The sequence below is a fragment of the Cygnus olor genome, chromosome 1 (assembly GCF_009769625.2).
Source record: "Cygnus olor isolate bCygOlo1 chromosome 1, bCygOlo1.pri.v2, whole genome shotgun sequence".
In the NCBI taxonomy this organism is placed as follows: Eukaryota; Metazoa; Chordata; class Aves; order Anseriformes; family Anatidae; genus Cygnus; species Cygnus olor.
In genome coordinates, this window is record NC_049169.1 from 208614933 (window position 1) to 208627068 (window position 12136).

Here is a 12136-nt window from a genome sequence, read left to right on the forward strand (position 1 = left end):
GAGCTGCCAGGGTGGAAACCAGAGCTGGGGGGGATTGGGAGGGTGTGGGGATGGCGCAGGGGTGGGCGTAGCGCTCAGTAGCAGGACTGCACAGCCAGAAGCCAGCTGCATTCCTGGATTTGTCCTTTTATTTACTACCATGGAAAGCACCGTCACGGTCGCCCCAAAAATCCCTCCGGAGACTTGCACAGATTACATTTTCCTGGAGGACCTGGAGCAGGCAATGCCAATGGTCCCATCCTGCACCCAAGCACCGAGGCGCTGGAAAAAAGCGATGATGCTGCCGAGGGTCGCTGCAGAAGCGCACAAAAAGGAGCAAAGCTCAGCACCCCGGCTGTGGATGAAATAACAGGTTTGGGAACGAGCACGGGCCATCAGGAGGGCAGAGCCCTGAGCTGCCGGTGCTGTGCACGCTCTGCGCTGCGCTGTAACGCGTGGGGATCGGGCTGGGTGGGGAAAGAGGGTCTCTGGCAGCAGGAGTGGGTCTTGATGAGCCTCTTGTGGTGACAGAGAGGACAGTAGGAGGTCCTTCATGTTTGTCTTCACCTGAAAGGGTCTCGGAGCTCCACGGGGGTTTTCTTGACCCTCTCCAACCCGGAGCAGGTCCCACGCAGACACTGGTGGGGCCGGCTCAACACCAGCCCAACGGGGTGGGCGCTGGAGTTTGCACGGTCCCCCAGCAGAGCTGCCCGGAGCCCCAGCCTGTGCCCGCCCCACGGGGCTGGGACACTGCGTAGGGACAGGGAGAGCCCCAGGAGCCACCTCCGCAGCTCCGGCCCCTCAGCTCCTCACCAGCCCCACAACTGCCTCCAGCCCTGACGCCTCCGGCCCGTCCCGGACTGCAGAGGAGGCTCCGTGGGACACCCACCTGGTCCAGCTCTGCTGGGGCCACGTCCCCACGTGGCACACGGAGACCGAGGGGCTCTGTGCCCGAGAGGGAGAGCAGGAGCAGGAGCATCACAGATCACAGAATTGTCTCAGCTGGAAAAGACCTTCAAGATAAATCAAGTCCAGCCATCGACCTGACCTCCCGCGTCCCCTCACCAAACCACGCCGCTTCCTGGCTCCAGCCTGGCAATGGAGCACTGGAGCTGCCCACGTGTGGTCCCGTGGCGCAGAGCCGGCCGTGCGTGGGTGTGCCCCCACGCCCAGCCCAGGCAGCACGGGCACCCACACAAACCACAGCAGGGCACGCAGGGCTCCCATGCGACTCCTGCGACCAGCGGGAATGGGACCAGCCCCAGCCTTGGGCTCCTGGCTGCAACGTGGGGAACCATGGGCCAGGCGTGCTGGGCCATGCCGTGCTGCATTGGGCCGTGCCGTGCCGTGCCGTGCTGCGCCGTGTCCCACTGTGCTGTGGCATTGCCTAAAATCAATTCCATGACACCGTGTGACTCTGCCATGCCACGTTATGCCATGCCGTGCCGTGCCACACTGTGCTGTGCCGCATCATGTTCTGCTGTGCCAGCCTGTACTGCGCCGTGCCATGCCATTCTGCTCCACGCTGTGCCATGCTGCACCACACCACGTCACAGTGTGCTATACCATGCTGCACCGTGCCGTGCCGTGCCACGCCGCACCATGCCGTGCCAGCACCCCAGAGAGTGGAGCGGCGAAGGCCCCATCAAGCAGGAGCACCACCGGCCCAGGCTGTGCTGGGGAGGTGAGCGGGGCCCTCCCCGATTGTTTTATTTGTTTTTAATTGTGTTTGAGGAGAGGAGCTGGCGTGCCTCTAAGCAAACAGCAGAGGGTTAAAGGGCTCCCTGTGACAGATCAAATAAATGTGCCATTGCAGCCGGTCCCAGAAACAATAAAACCAAGGCAGGATCTGGAGGGGAGAAACATCAGGCTGTGACGGGAGAAATTCAATTACTGCCAGCCTTCAGCCCCGTGCCGGGCTCCTAATTCGATTAGGGGCAGGCGAGCTCCAGCGCGCGGAGGGGCCTCGGCGCGGCCCCGAGTCGGGGCTTTGTCACGGGGAACAAAGCAGCAGTGGCCGGGGGCCCGCGGCACCGTGGCCGGGTGAGCGCAGCGCCGGGCGAGCAGCCCCAAATTGCAGCCCCAGCTCAGGAACCGGAGCCACGGGGCCCACGGGGCCCACGGTGCTCACGGTGCGCCCAGCCACCGGCCGTGGGATGCCGGCTGCTGGCACGCACCAGCATCACGGTCCTCGCTCGGGCACCGCTGCCGGCGAGGGCGAGGGCACGGCGCGAGGTCTCCTCCCCGCTGCCCACCCTGCAGCAGCTCCAGCTCCTGCACCCAGCGCCGCGTGAGCTCTCGGTGCAGCCCCGGTGTTACCGCGGCCCCACCGCAGCGCAGCCGGGGCTGGTACCGAGGGAGCAGCAGGGGCCGGGAGGGCCTGGGAGGCCGTGCTGGGTGTTGCAGTGGGATGCTTCCCGGAGCACGGGCTGCGCCCTGGTGAACAGCGTGGGCAAAGCTGGTGCTCGAGCGCTGAAGGAGACCCCGTGAGGCCCTGCAGTGCCTCCTGTTACACACGGTCCCCAATTCCCGCGTGCTGAGAGCGGGGAGAAGGGGCACGGCGCTCTGGTGCCACACATCCTGCAGAGCCCGGCCAGGCTGGGGGCACGGGGAGCCCCCATCTGTGCTGCGGGACCCCCGCCCACCTTCCCGGGCCAGGTTGGCCCCTGCACCCGACCTGGCCTCTCTGAAGTGCCCAGCCCGACCTGTGCATTGCCACGCATGTCGGGGTGGGGGTGCTCAGCCATCGCATGGCACTGGGGACGTCACACACCCCCCCCCCCCCCCCCCGCCCGGGGCAGCCCCTGCTGCCAGCACCGGTTCTCCCTGCACCAGCATCAGGTCACCCACGTCCGTTCCCCCCCCCGCCCCCCAGCTCCTATGGCTGGGCCCAAGCTCTGGGCTCACCAGGACCATGGCAAGGTGGGGGCACCCCCGGCGCTGCCCCAGCCCGCCCAGCCCCCCTTTGTCCACTTTCTCCTCTCCCCCTTCATCCCCCCCTCATCTTCCTCCTCCCCTCCCCCTCATTCTGCCCCTGGCTCTGGGTAGCAATAGCAGCAGCTCCTTGCGTGGCAGATTGCTGCCTAATTAGTTTAGAGGGAAAACTTAATTGAATTAACTTTTTCACAACTCCAGCAGCCTGACAGTTGGGGCTCTCTTTCACCAGCCAGCCTCCATCTCCTTGATCTAATTAACTTGTTTAGCAACCTGCCCGGGTCCGGCGCCTGCGCCTCGGCCAGCGCAGCTGGGGGCTCGCTGTGGGGACTGGGCCGCCAGCCCCCGGCCGGCCCGGCCACGGGACCCGGGGTGGCCCAGGGTCCCCCGACCTGGTGGAGCAGGGGGATCTGGGCCAGTGGGGGGGCTGTTCCCTGGGAGGGGAGCGTGGCCACAGGTGGGGCACTGGCTGTGGGATGGTGTGGGACATGGGGCAGGATGTGGAGATGGACGTGGGACAGGACATGGGGCAGAATGCGGGGAAGGACACGGCACAGGACACAGGGCAGGACGTGGAAGAGGACATGGGACAGGACATGGCACGGGACATGGCACAGGACACAGGGCAGGACAAGGAGTAGGACATGGCACAGAACATGGAGCAGGATGTGGCACAAGACACAGGGCAGGACACGGAACAGGACACAGGGCGGGACATGGCACGGGACTTGGCATGGAGCACAGGGCAGGACATGGAGCAGGATTCAGGGAAGGATGCAGGACAGGACATGGAACGGGACACGGGACAGGACACGGGACAGGACACGGCACAGGACACGGGGCAGGACATGGCACAGGACATCGTACAGGACATGGGGCAGGACGTGGTGCAGGATGTGGGGAAGGATGCAGGGCAGGACACGGAGTGGGACACATCCCAGGCAGCCCCAAGGACATCAGGGGCCAGTCTCTGGTGCCCCGTGTCCTGAGCCCGCGCAGGCTGAGCTGGTGCTGCAGGAGTGGTCAGGATCCAGCCTTTCCTTACACCGGCACTGATGCCTGCAGGGAGGGCAGTGAGCCCCCCCCCAGCCCCCCAGCTGAGCAGGGGGACACAAAGCCTCCGGCCGGGTGCAATTAGACTTTTAAATCCTCTTTAGTGAAAGTGTTTGTCTTGAAAATGTCCCCAATCCCCCCAAATCCCCCCGGTGCCTCTGAAAAGGGGCAAAGCCTTTACCTTGGACTTTGCCATTCACGGGTGCCCAGCGGGGCAGTAATGAGGCACCGCTGGAATTCAGCTGGGTTGCAAAATGGGGGGGGGCAACGGGCAGAGCCCCCGTGGATGGGATGGGGGGGGGGTGGGGAACCCCCCACCCCCTGCTGCACCCCCAATCTCAGCTGCCTTGGCCAAAATCTGGAGCCAGGGGATGGGCGCAGGCTGTCGGGGGGGACTCCGGGGTGCAGGATGGGGCCCGAGGTGTTTAATTCATCGAGCTCACAGAGGGCAAACAAATCAAAGAGGCCTCTGCTCGGCCAGCTGGCCTAGGGAGGGTCCAGAAATGCAGCCCCCCCCCCCAGGACAGCCAGGGCTGGAGATGGGCACGAGCCCCATAAGAGCCGTGGGGCACCGGCTTGGCGAGCAGGGAGCCATCGCCCCATCAGTCTGTCTGCCTGTCTGTCTGTCCGCCCCCAGGGTCGCCTCCAGCCTGGGGCTTTTGGGGTGCAGGGACTGTGCTGGAGGGGGGGGGGGGGGGTGCGCGCACGGGGCTGGGTTCAGCCCCCAGGGCAAGTGGGGGTGACCTGGTGGTGCTGGGCCGGGCACAGGGGGGTGCTGGGGTCCCCTCTGGGGTGTGCGTGTGTGCAACAGGGAGCGGCGTGGGGAGAGACAGAGCTGTGGGATCGTGGAGGGCTGGGGGCCGGGGGTGGCCGGGGAGGTGCAGTGGGTTGGGGACGGATGGGGACAGGACTGGGGGGGGGGACAGGTGATGGGGACACGGGGATGGGGACTGGGATGGTGGAGACGGCAGGGGCAGGGATGCGGATGGGGGAATGAGGATGGAGGGAACGGGAACGGGGATGGGAACAGGGACAGGGATGGGGCCGGGGATGGGGCCGGGGCCGGGGCCGGGGACGGGGACGCGGTGGTGGGTACAGGGATGGGGACGTGGCGATGGGGACAGAGACAAGGGCAGGGATGGGGACGGAGATGGGGACAGGGACGTGATGACGGGGACGCGGACGGGGGCAGGGATGGGGCCGGGGACGGCGAGGCCGATGGGTCCGCGGACACGAGTGGGGACGAGGCCAGGGACGCTCCCCCGCAGCCGCCCCGACGTGCGCCGCTCCGGGGCCGGGCCGGGGGCTCCGGGAGGGGTCCGGGGGGCCCGGGGGGGGGCGCTCCCGGCCGTCGGGCGCCCGTCGGGGCTCGGGGCCGGGCCGGGCTGGGCGGGCGCCCACGAAGGGTTAAGGGCGGGGGGCGGCGGGGGGAGGCGGCTCCGCCCGCTCCTGCTGCGCCCGCGGTCCCCGGGAGATATTGTCATGCAAAAGCCCCCGACGCCGCCAGCCATTGTCTCCCCGTCGCCGGGCCGGTATATTACGGGGCGCGGCGGCCCGGGGCGGGCGCGGCCGTGCATGGAGCGGCGGCCGGGGGCGGCGGGGCCGGGGCCGGCGGGCAGGCGGCCGAGGTAACCGGGGCGGCCGGGCCGGGGCCGGGGCCGGGCGGCTCCTCCGCTCGCCGCTCCATGTTCGCCATGGACTACTCCTACCTCAACTCGTACGACTCCTGCGTGGCGGCCATGGAGGCGTCCGCCTACGACTTCAGCTCCTGCAGCCAGGCCAACACGTTCCAGTACAGCCCCATGCGGGGCGGCTTCGGGGCCAGCCCGGCCTGCCCCCCCCTCGCCTCCGCCAACTGCGCGCTGGGCGCCCTGCGCGACCACCAGCCCTCGCCCTACTCGGCAGGTAACGGCCGGGCCCCGCCGAGCCGTCGGGGCCGCCGCGCCCCGAGCCCCCCGCGCGCCCCCGCCGCGCCCCCGGGCTGCCCCGAGCGGCGGCGGCCCCGCAGCGGGGCCGGGAGGGGGTCGCCGCCGCCGCGCCCCCCCGCCGAGCCCCGCTTTCGTTGGCGCCGTCGGGGCGCTGCCCGCGGAGGAGCCGCGAACGAAGCGGCCGCGCTGCCGCCGCCCGCACCGGGACCGGCACCGGCACGGGCACGGGCACCGGCACCGGCACCGGCACCGGCACCGGCACCGGCACCGGCCGCGCTCCCCGCCGGCCCCGCTCCCGCCGGCCCGGGCCGCCCGGAGCCCCGCGCCCCGCCGTACGGTGGCGGCGGCAACGAAAGAAGGGGAACGGGGGGCGCGGGGAGACAGCGCCCGAGCACCGGGACCGCTCTGCCTGTGCTGGGTCCCTGCCCGGTGCGTCCTGCCCGGTGCGTCCCGGTGCTTCCCGCCCGGTGCCTCCCGCCCGGTGCGTCCTGCCTGGTGCGTCCCGCTCGGTGCAGCCTGCCCGGCGCTTCTGTGCCCCGTTCCTTCTCCCCGCTGGGTTCCTTCGTGGTGCGTCCTGCCCGGTGCCTCCTGCCCGGTGCCCCCTGCCCGGTGCCCCCTGCCCGGTGCATCCCAGCCCGGTGCACAACTCCCGCTGGGTCCCTTCCCTCCAGGTCCCCGCACGGTGCATTCCCTCCTGGTGCACCCTGCTCAGACCAGCCTGCCCGCTGCATCCCCTCCCGCTGCATCCCCTCCCGGTGCATCCCCTCCCGGTGCATCCCTGCCCGGTGCATCCTTCTCATCAGCGGGTCCTGCCCGGTGCACCCAGCCCGGTGCATCCCCTCCTGGTGCGCCCAGCCCGGTGCACCCAGCCCTGCCCGCCGTGCCGCCCCGCTCACGCCCGCCTCTCCCTCCCCAGTGCCGTACAAATTCTTCTCGGACCCGTCGGGCATCAACGAGAAGCGGAAGCAGCGGCGGATCCGGACCACGTTCACCAGCTCGCAGCTGAAGGAGCTGGAGAGGGTCTTTGCCGAGACGCACTACCCCGACATCTACACGCGTGAGGAGCTGGCCCTCAAGATCGACCTCACCGAGGCGCGGGTGCAGGTGAGCCGCGGGGACGGAGCGAGGGAGCTCCTGTTGGAGCCCCGGGGGGCTTGGGGACAGTGCTTGGGACCCTGCTGCTTCGCTCCCCGGTTTAGGGAGGCGTTGGACAAAGGGACCGGGACCCAGGGCCGGTTCCCAGTGCAGGGAACTGCAGCCGAACACGAGCGTGCACCGTCCCCGGGCCGGTCCCCCTGGCAAAGCTGGGAACGTTTCTCTGACCGTGGTGCGGAGCGGTCCCCAAAAACCATCAGTGATGGTGCGCAGGGAGGTGGTCAGGACCTGGTTCCGCCGCCCATTTCCCATCAGCAATTTATTTATTAGAGCGGGGGGGTCAGACAGCATCAGTCCGTGCGAGGACGAGGGCCATGTTGCGGGCTGGGGCGCCCCGCAGTCAGCGCGAGCCCCTCTGGATGGGGCTGCGGGGCGATGTCCCACAGCAGGAGGGGACCCTCAGTCCCCACCCCGGCTGTCGCAGTGGGAAGACCCCAGCCCCGCGGGTCTCCTGGGTGGAAAGCATCCCTTTTAACAGCTCTGCCGGCAGCTGGGGCGGTTCCTGTCCCGGCCGTGGGCTGCGGCAGGGTCTGGCGCAACCTCAGCTTTCCCCGTGTGAAGGGCAGGGAGCCGGGGGGGCACCGGGACTGGGAAGAAGGGGGTGAAGGGTCCTCTAAGACCCCACTCCCCTCTGCCCTGCTGCATCCCCCGCGGTGCCATGGGGCAGCCTGGGGCAGGGGCACAGCGCGTTCCCCCCACCCAGCTCAGCCCCAGCTCCCCAGCTCAGCCCCGGCCCCGCAGCAGCGGCACCGCCTGCCAGCAGGACAGACGCTGCGACCAGGGGACAGGGGTCTGCCAGCCCCCAGCTCCATGCAGGGGGACGGTGACATCCCCAGCTAGCCGTGGGGACAGGACCGGACTCGGCTGCGGGGCTGAGCCTGGTGCCGGGAGGGGATCCCTAGAGCAGGGAGTGGAGGAGCAGAAGCGGCGCGGTGCCACTCGGGGCGCAGCGCACCCGGTCCTGGCTCCCAGCGCAGGGATGGAGCCGTCGGGAATTTTCCTCTGCCTGGGTTGGGCAGAGGAAAAAATTTTTATTTACCCTTTTATTATCTGATCGGTGGCATGTTGGTGGGGGCGAGCATGTGCCGAGGGCTCTGTCCTGGAGCTGTGCAGGCTGCGTGTCCCCAGCAGTGCCACCCTCCCCGGCTGCGTGTGTCCGGGTGTCCCCGCAGGGCGCTGCTGGTGCAGGGCTGCGGCGCCAGCGCTGAGTGGGGGAAGCACACAGAGCCCCGGGGCTTTAAAAAAAATTAATTTAAAATTTTATTTAGCAATTTAATTCATTAAATAATCATTTTAAACTTTGAAATATGGCACCCTGGTGCCATCCCGGAGCCAGGAGCGGGGGCGTTGTGGAAAACATTTCGGCTGCGTGTGGGGCTGTGCAGGCAGCGGGGCCGCGAGCGGCAGCAGGGGCGAGACTCCCGCAGAGCTGTTTGCGATGTGGGGTCTCCAGCACGCCCTGAACCTACAGGAACGGTGGCGCTGGGTCTGTCTGGGTGATCCCGCCCCGAGCTGGATGCATGCAGGGGGAGGGCAGCCCCCCCCGCAGCCCCTGCTTGGTGCCCCCACAGCCGGGCATGTCACTCGCTGCCCTCGCACACTCTGCTTCCATCGCCCGCCTGCAGCCACCCGCCCCCCCCCCCCACCATGTATCTGGGGTCAATGCTGGGCTCCTAGTGGGGGGCGTCCCAGGGTGCACATCCCCAGCGCGGTCCTGGTTTGGGCTCACCAAGTCCCGGGATGGCGCCTGACCTGCTTTCCTTGGTGTGTCCCACCCCATCCTGTCCTGTCCATTCCCTTCCCATCCCCATCCCCATCCCCATCCCGATCTCCATCTCCATCCCTGTTCTTTCTCATCCCCATCCCATCCCGTCTCCATCTATATCTCATCCCCATCCCAATCCCCTCTCCATCCTCATCCCACCTCCATCTCAACCCCATCCCATCCCCATCCCCATCCCCATCCCCATCCCCATCCCCATTCTTTTCCATCCCCATCCTCATCCCATTTCCATCTGTCTCATCCCCATCAAATCCCATCCTAATCCCCTCTCCATCCCCACCCCGCTCCCATCTCTATCTCATCCCCATCCTATCTCCATCCCCATTCTTTCCCATTCCCATCCCATCTCCATCTATATCTCATCCCCGTCCTCTTCTCATCCCATCCCAATCCCCTCTCCATCCCCACCCCCATCTCTATCTCACCCCCATCCCATCCCCATCCCACCCCCTGCCCCCAGGTCTGGTTCCAGAACCGCCGGGCCAAGTTCCGCAAGCAGGAGCGCGCGGCCAACGCCAAGGGCGCGGGCGGCAGCAGCAGCAGCGCCGGCGCCGCCGCCAGCAAGAAGCCGGAGCCGCGCTCGTCCTCGGAGGACGACGAGTCCAAGGAGTCGAACTGCAGCCCGACGCCCGACAGCACGGCCTCGCTGCCCGCCGGCGGCAGCCTGGGCAGCCCCGGGGGCAGCCTGAGCCCCAGCCCGGGCGCGGGGCAGCCCCTGGGGCCCGGCCACCCCCCGCAGCCCCTGAAGGCGCCCCTGTGGCCGGGCGTCAGCACCAGCAGCGGCGCCGCCAACACGGCCGAGCTGCTGAAAGCGTGGCAGCCGGCCGAAGCCATGCCCGGACCTTTCTCCGGCGTCCTCTCCTCCTTCCACAGGAAGCCCAACGCCCTCAAGACAAACCTCTTCTGATCCGACGGCCGACGCCCCCCCCCCCCTCGCCCACCCAGCTTCTGCCCCCTCCCCCAGCCCCCCGGGGACCCTGCGGTGACGCCCCGCAAACTGCTGCTGGCGGGGGACAGGACAGGTCCCCCCCCCCCACGTCCCCATCCCTGCACAGCCCCGGCCCCCTGCCCCGGCTCCCCGGGGGCTGCGGGACCCCCGCCCTCACCCGGAGCCCACCGGGATGCTCCGTGCTCGGTGCCTGCCCTGTGGGGGCACGGAGCCGCGGGGGGGGGGACACATCCACGCACCCCGTGCCCAGGGTGCCGCCGGCACCGCGGATGCTGCAGGAGCAAGGGGTGAGCGCAGCGGGGTCAGCAGCCCCGGGACAAGCCTTGGGGGGGGCTGCAGCCGCCCCCAGCCCGGACGAGGTGCCCAAGGCGTGCCCATCGCTCCTGCACGTTTCGGGGGGGCTTCCAGCGTGCTGCGGATGCTGGTGCCCCCCCATCTCCGCCCCCCCCCCCCCCCCCTTTCTCCCTGCCACGCGTGGGCATCTCGGCATCCTTGGGGCGAGGAAGCACTTTAGGGTTCGGGATTCCAGAGGCCGGGGGGAGCAGCGAAGGGGCTCGGAGCGGCGCTGAACTTCTGGGGGGGCTGCTGGAAGCGCCGCACCCCCAGCTGCGGGAGGCGATGCCGGGGCCGCCCAGCCCATGGACACGGAGCTGCCCCCCTCTGCTTTCTGGGGCTGGGGGCAGAGACCCCCCCCTCGCCCACCCGGGGCGCAACGGGAATTGGGGAGGGGGCAGAAAGCAGAACTGGGGGCTTCGGCGAGGAGCTGGGAACGCCGCGAACGGGGCCGAGCCACCGGCAGCATCCCCGGTCCCCGTCCCGCTGTGACCGAGGGCTGGCGCCCACCAAGGTGCCCCCCCCCCCGGGGCCAGGGCACCCCTCGGGGCCCCCCCAGGCCGGCGTGGGCGTGCGTACGTGTGTGTGTGTGTGTGCGTGTCCGTGTAGCTTCTCCAGCGCGGGCGGGGCGCGTGGCACCGGGTGGCACCGGGCTGGGGGGGTCCCGGCCACCCCCTGCCCTCGCCCCCCTGCGGGCAGCCCCGGTGCCCGTCCCCTCCCGCGGTGGCTCCCCCGGGGACCTCTCCGGCTGCTGGATGAGGTTTTGGGGTTGATTTTGTTTTTTTTCCTTTTTTTTTTTTTTTTTTTAACTGTTCTGTAATTTATTGAACCCATTTGCAAATTATACTAATCCAAATAAAACTTAATTTATTGAAGAAGCCACAGGCTCCCTGCCACTGCAGGGCCGCCCTACACCTCCCCCCCCCCCCCCCCCTTCCTGGGGGGCCCCAAACCCTTGTGGGGGGGACACTGAGATTTTCCCCATCAAAAGCCCCCAGGCAGCTGCAGGGACCGGGACATGCAGCCCCCCTTCGCCCCCCCCCAGCAGTGGTGGGGAACCAGGGGGACAGAGGTCATGCACCCCCCCCGGGTGGGGGGCACAGGGCTGGGACCCTTCCAAAAGGGTCAGCAGCAGTGGTGTCCCTGCCCCTGCCCCCCCCCCCCCCCCCCAGGATGGGGCACATGGGACCAGGTCCTGGACCCCACTGGGACCAGTACCAAGCAGACTGGGGGATCCTGCACCGTACTGGGACCAGTACAAAGGGGCCGTGCTGCACTGGAACCAGTAGCCCAGCACGGCACAACTGGGATGAGGCCCTGGGGGTGCAGAGGGGACGAAGGACGGGGGGGTCCCACACCAGGAGGCGAATTGGAGCACACGAGGCCGTTTATTGGGGGGGTACAGGCAGGGGCCACGCGGGGGGGCGGCGGGGGGCAGCTCCTCATCCTCGCCCTTCGCCGCCTCTCCTCCGGGAACCCGGCGGAGCCGGGCGAGTCCCAGGTGGCCATTAAATTAAACATTAAAAAAATAGCTCGTGATTTAAAAAAAAAAAGGGGGGGGGGAGAAAAGAAAAAAGGGAAAGAAACACAGAGCACGACACGATGGCACGGTTTAGTAGGGTTAGGTTCACACCAAACGCCCCGCTGGCTAACGGGGGGGGCCCGGCGCATCCTTCATCTCGGCTGGAAGGGGGGCAGCAGGGGGCGTGCAGGACCCTGGGGGTGGTTTTGTGCCCCCCCCCCCCGCCCCCCAAACCCTGGCACTTGTGGCTGGCAGAGCCCTGGGGTTCGCCCCGTGCAGGGCAAGGCACGGCCCCGGGTCCCAGCTCGGGGTCCTGGGGGGCTCAGGGGGGCTGAGCCGGGAAGGGCACTTGGTGAGGGGCCGGCTGGCAGCCCCCCCCCCCGCTGCCACCACGGAGGGGACAGAGCCGGGAGTACCGAACGGAGCGGGGACACCGCGGAGGCACGGGCGGTGGCAAGGTGGGGATGGGCGAAGGCAGGGGTCCGGCTCTGCGCCGGGGC

The 12136-nt window shown here is 68.5% G+C and overlaps 1 protein-coding gene across 1 annotated transcript; it reads left to right on the plus strand.

Moving 5' to 3' along the window:
- Positions 1-5559: 5559 nt before the first annotated feature.
- PHOX2A (paired like homeobox 2A) lies at positions 5560-10912 on the plus strand. The gene is made up of 3 exons (XM_040533213.1): positions 5560-5871; positions 6811-6998; positions 9293-10912. The coding sequence occupies exons 1-3, from the start codon at positions 5652-5654 to the stop codon at positions 9737-9739; spliced, it is 855 nt and encodes a 284-aa protein (XP_040389147.1). The 5' UTR covers positions 5560-5651; the 3' UTR covers positions 9740-10912.
- The last annotated feature ends 1224 nt before the right edge of the window (positions 10913-12136 follow it).

Excerpts from the sequence above, each read along its gene's own strand:
- PHOX2A (XM_040533213.1), top strand. The coding sequence starts at position 5,652 with ATGTTCGCCATGGACTACTCCTACCTCAACTCGTACGACTCCTGCGTG. Across the intron at positions 5,872-6,810 it reads GCCCTCGCCCTACTCGGCAG|TGCCGTACAAATTCTTCTCG; the intron begins GTAACGGCCGGG and ends CTCCCTCCCCAG. Across the intron at positions 6,999-9,292 it reads TCACCGAGGCGCGGGTGCAG|GTCTGGTTCCAGAACCGCCG; the intron begins GTGAGCCGCGGG and ends CCCTGCCCCCAG.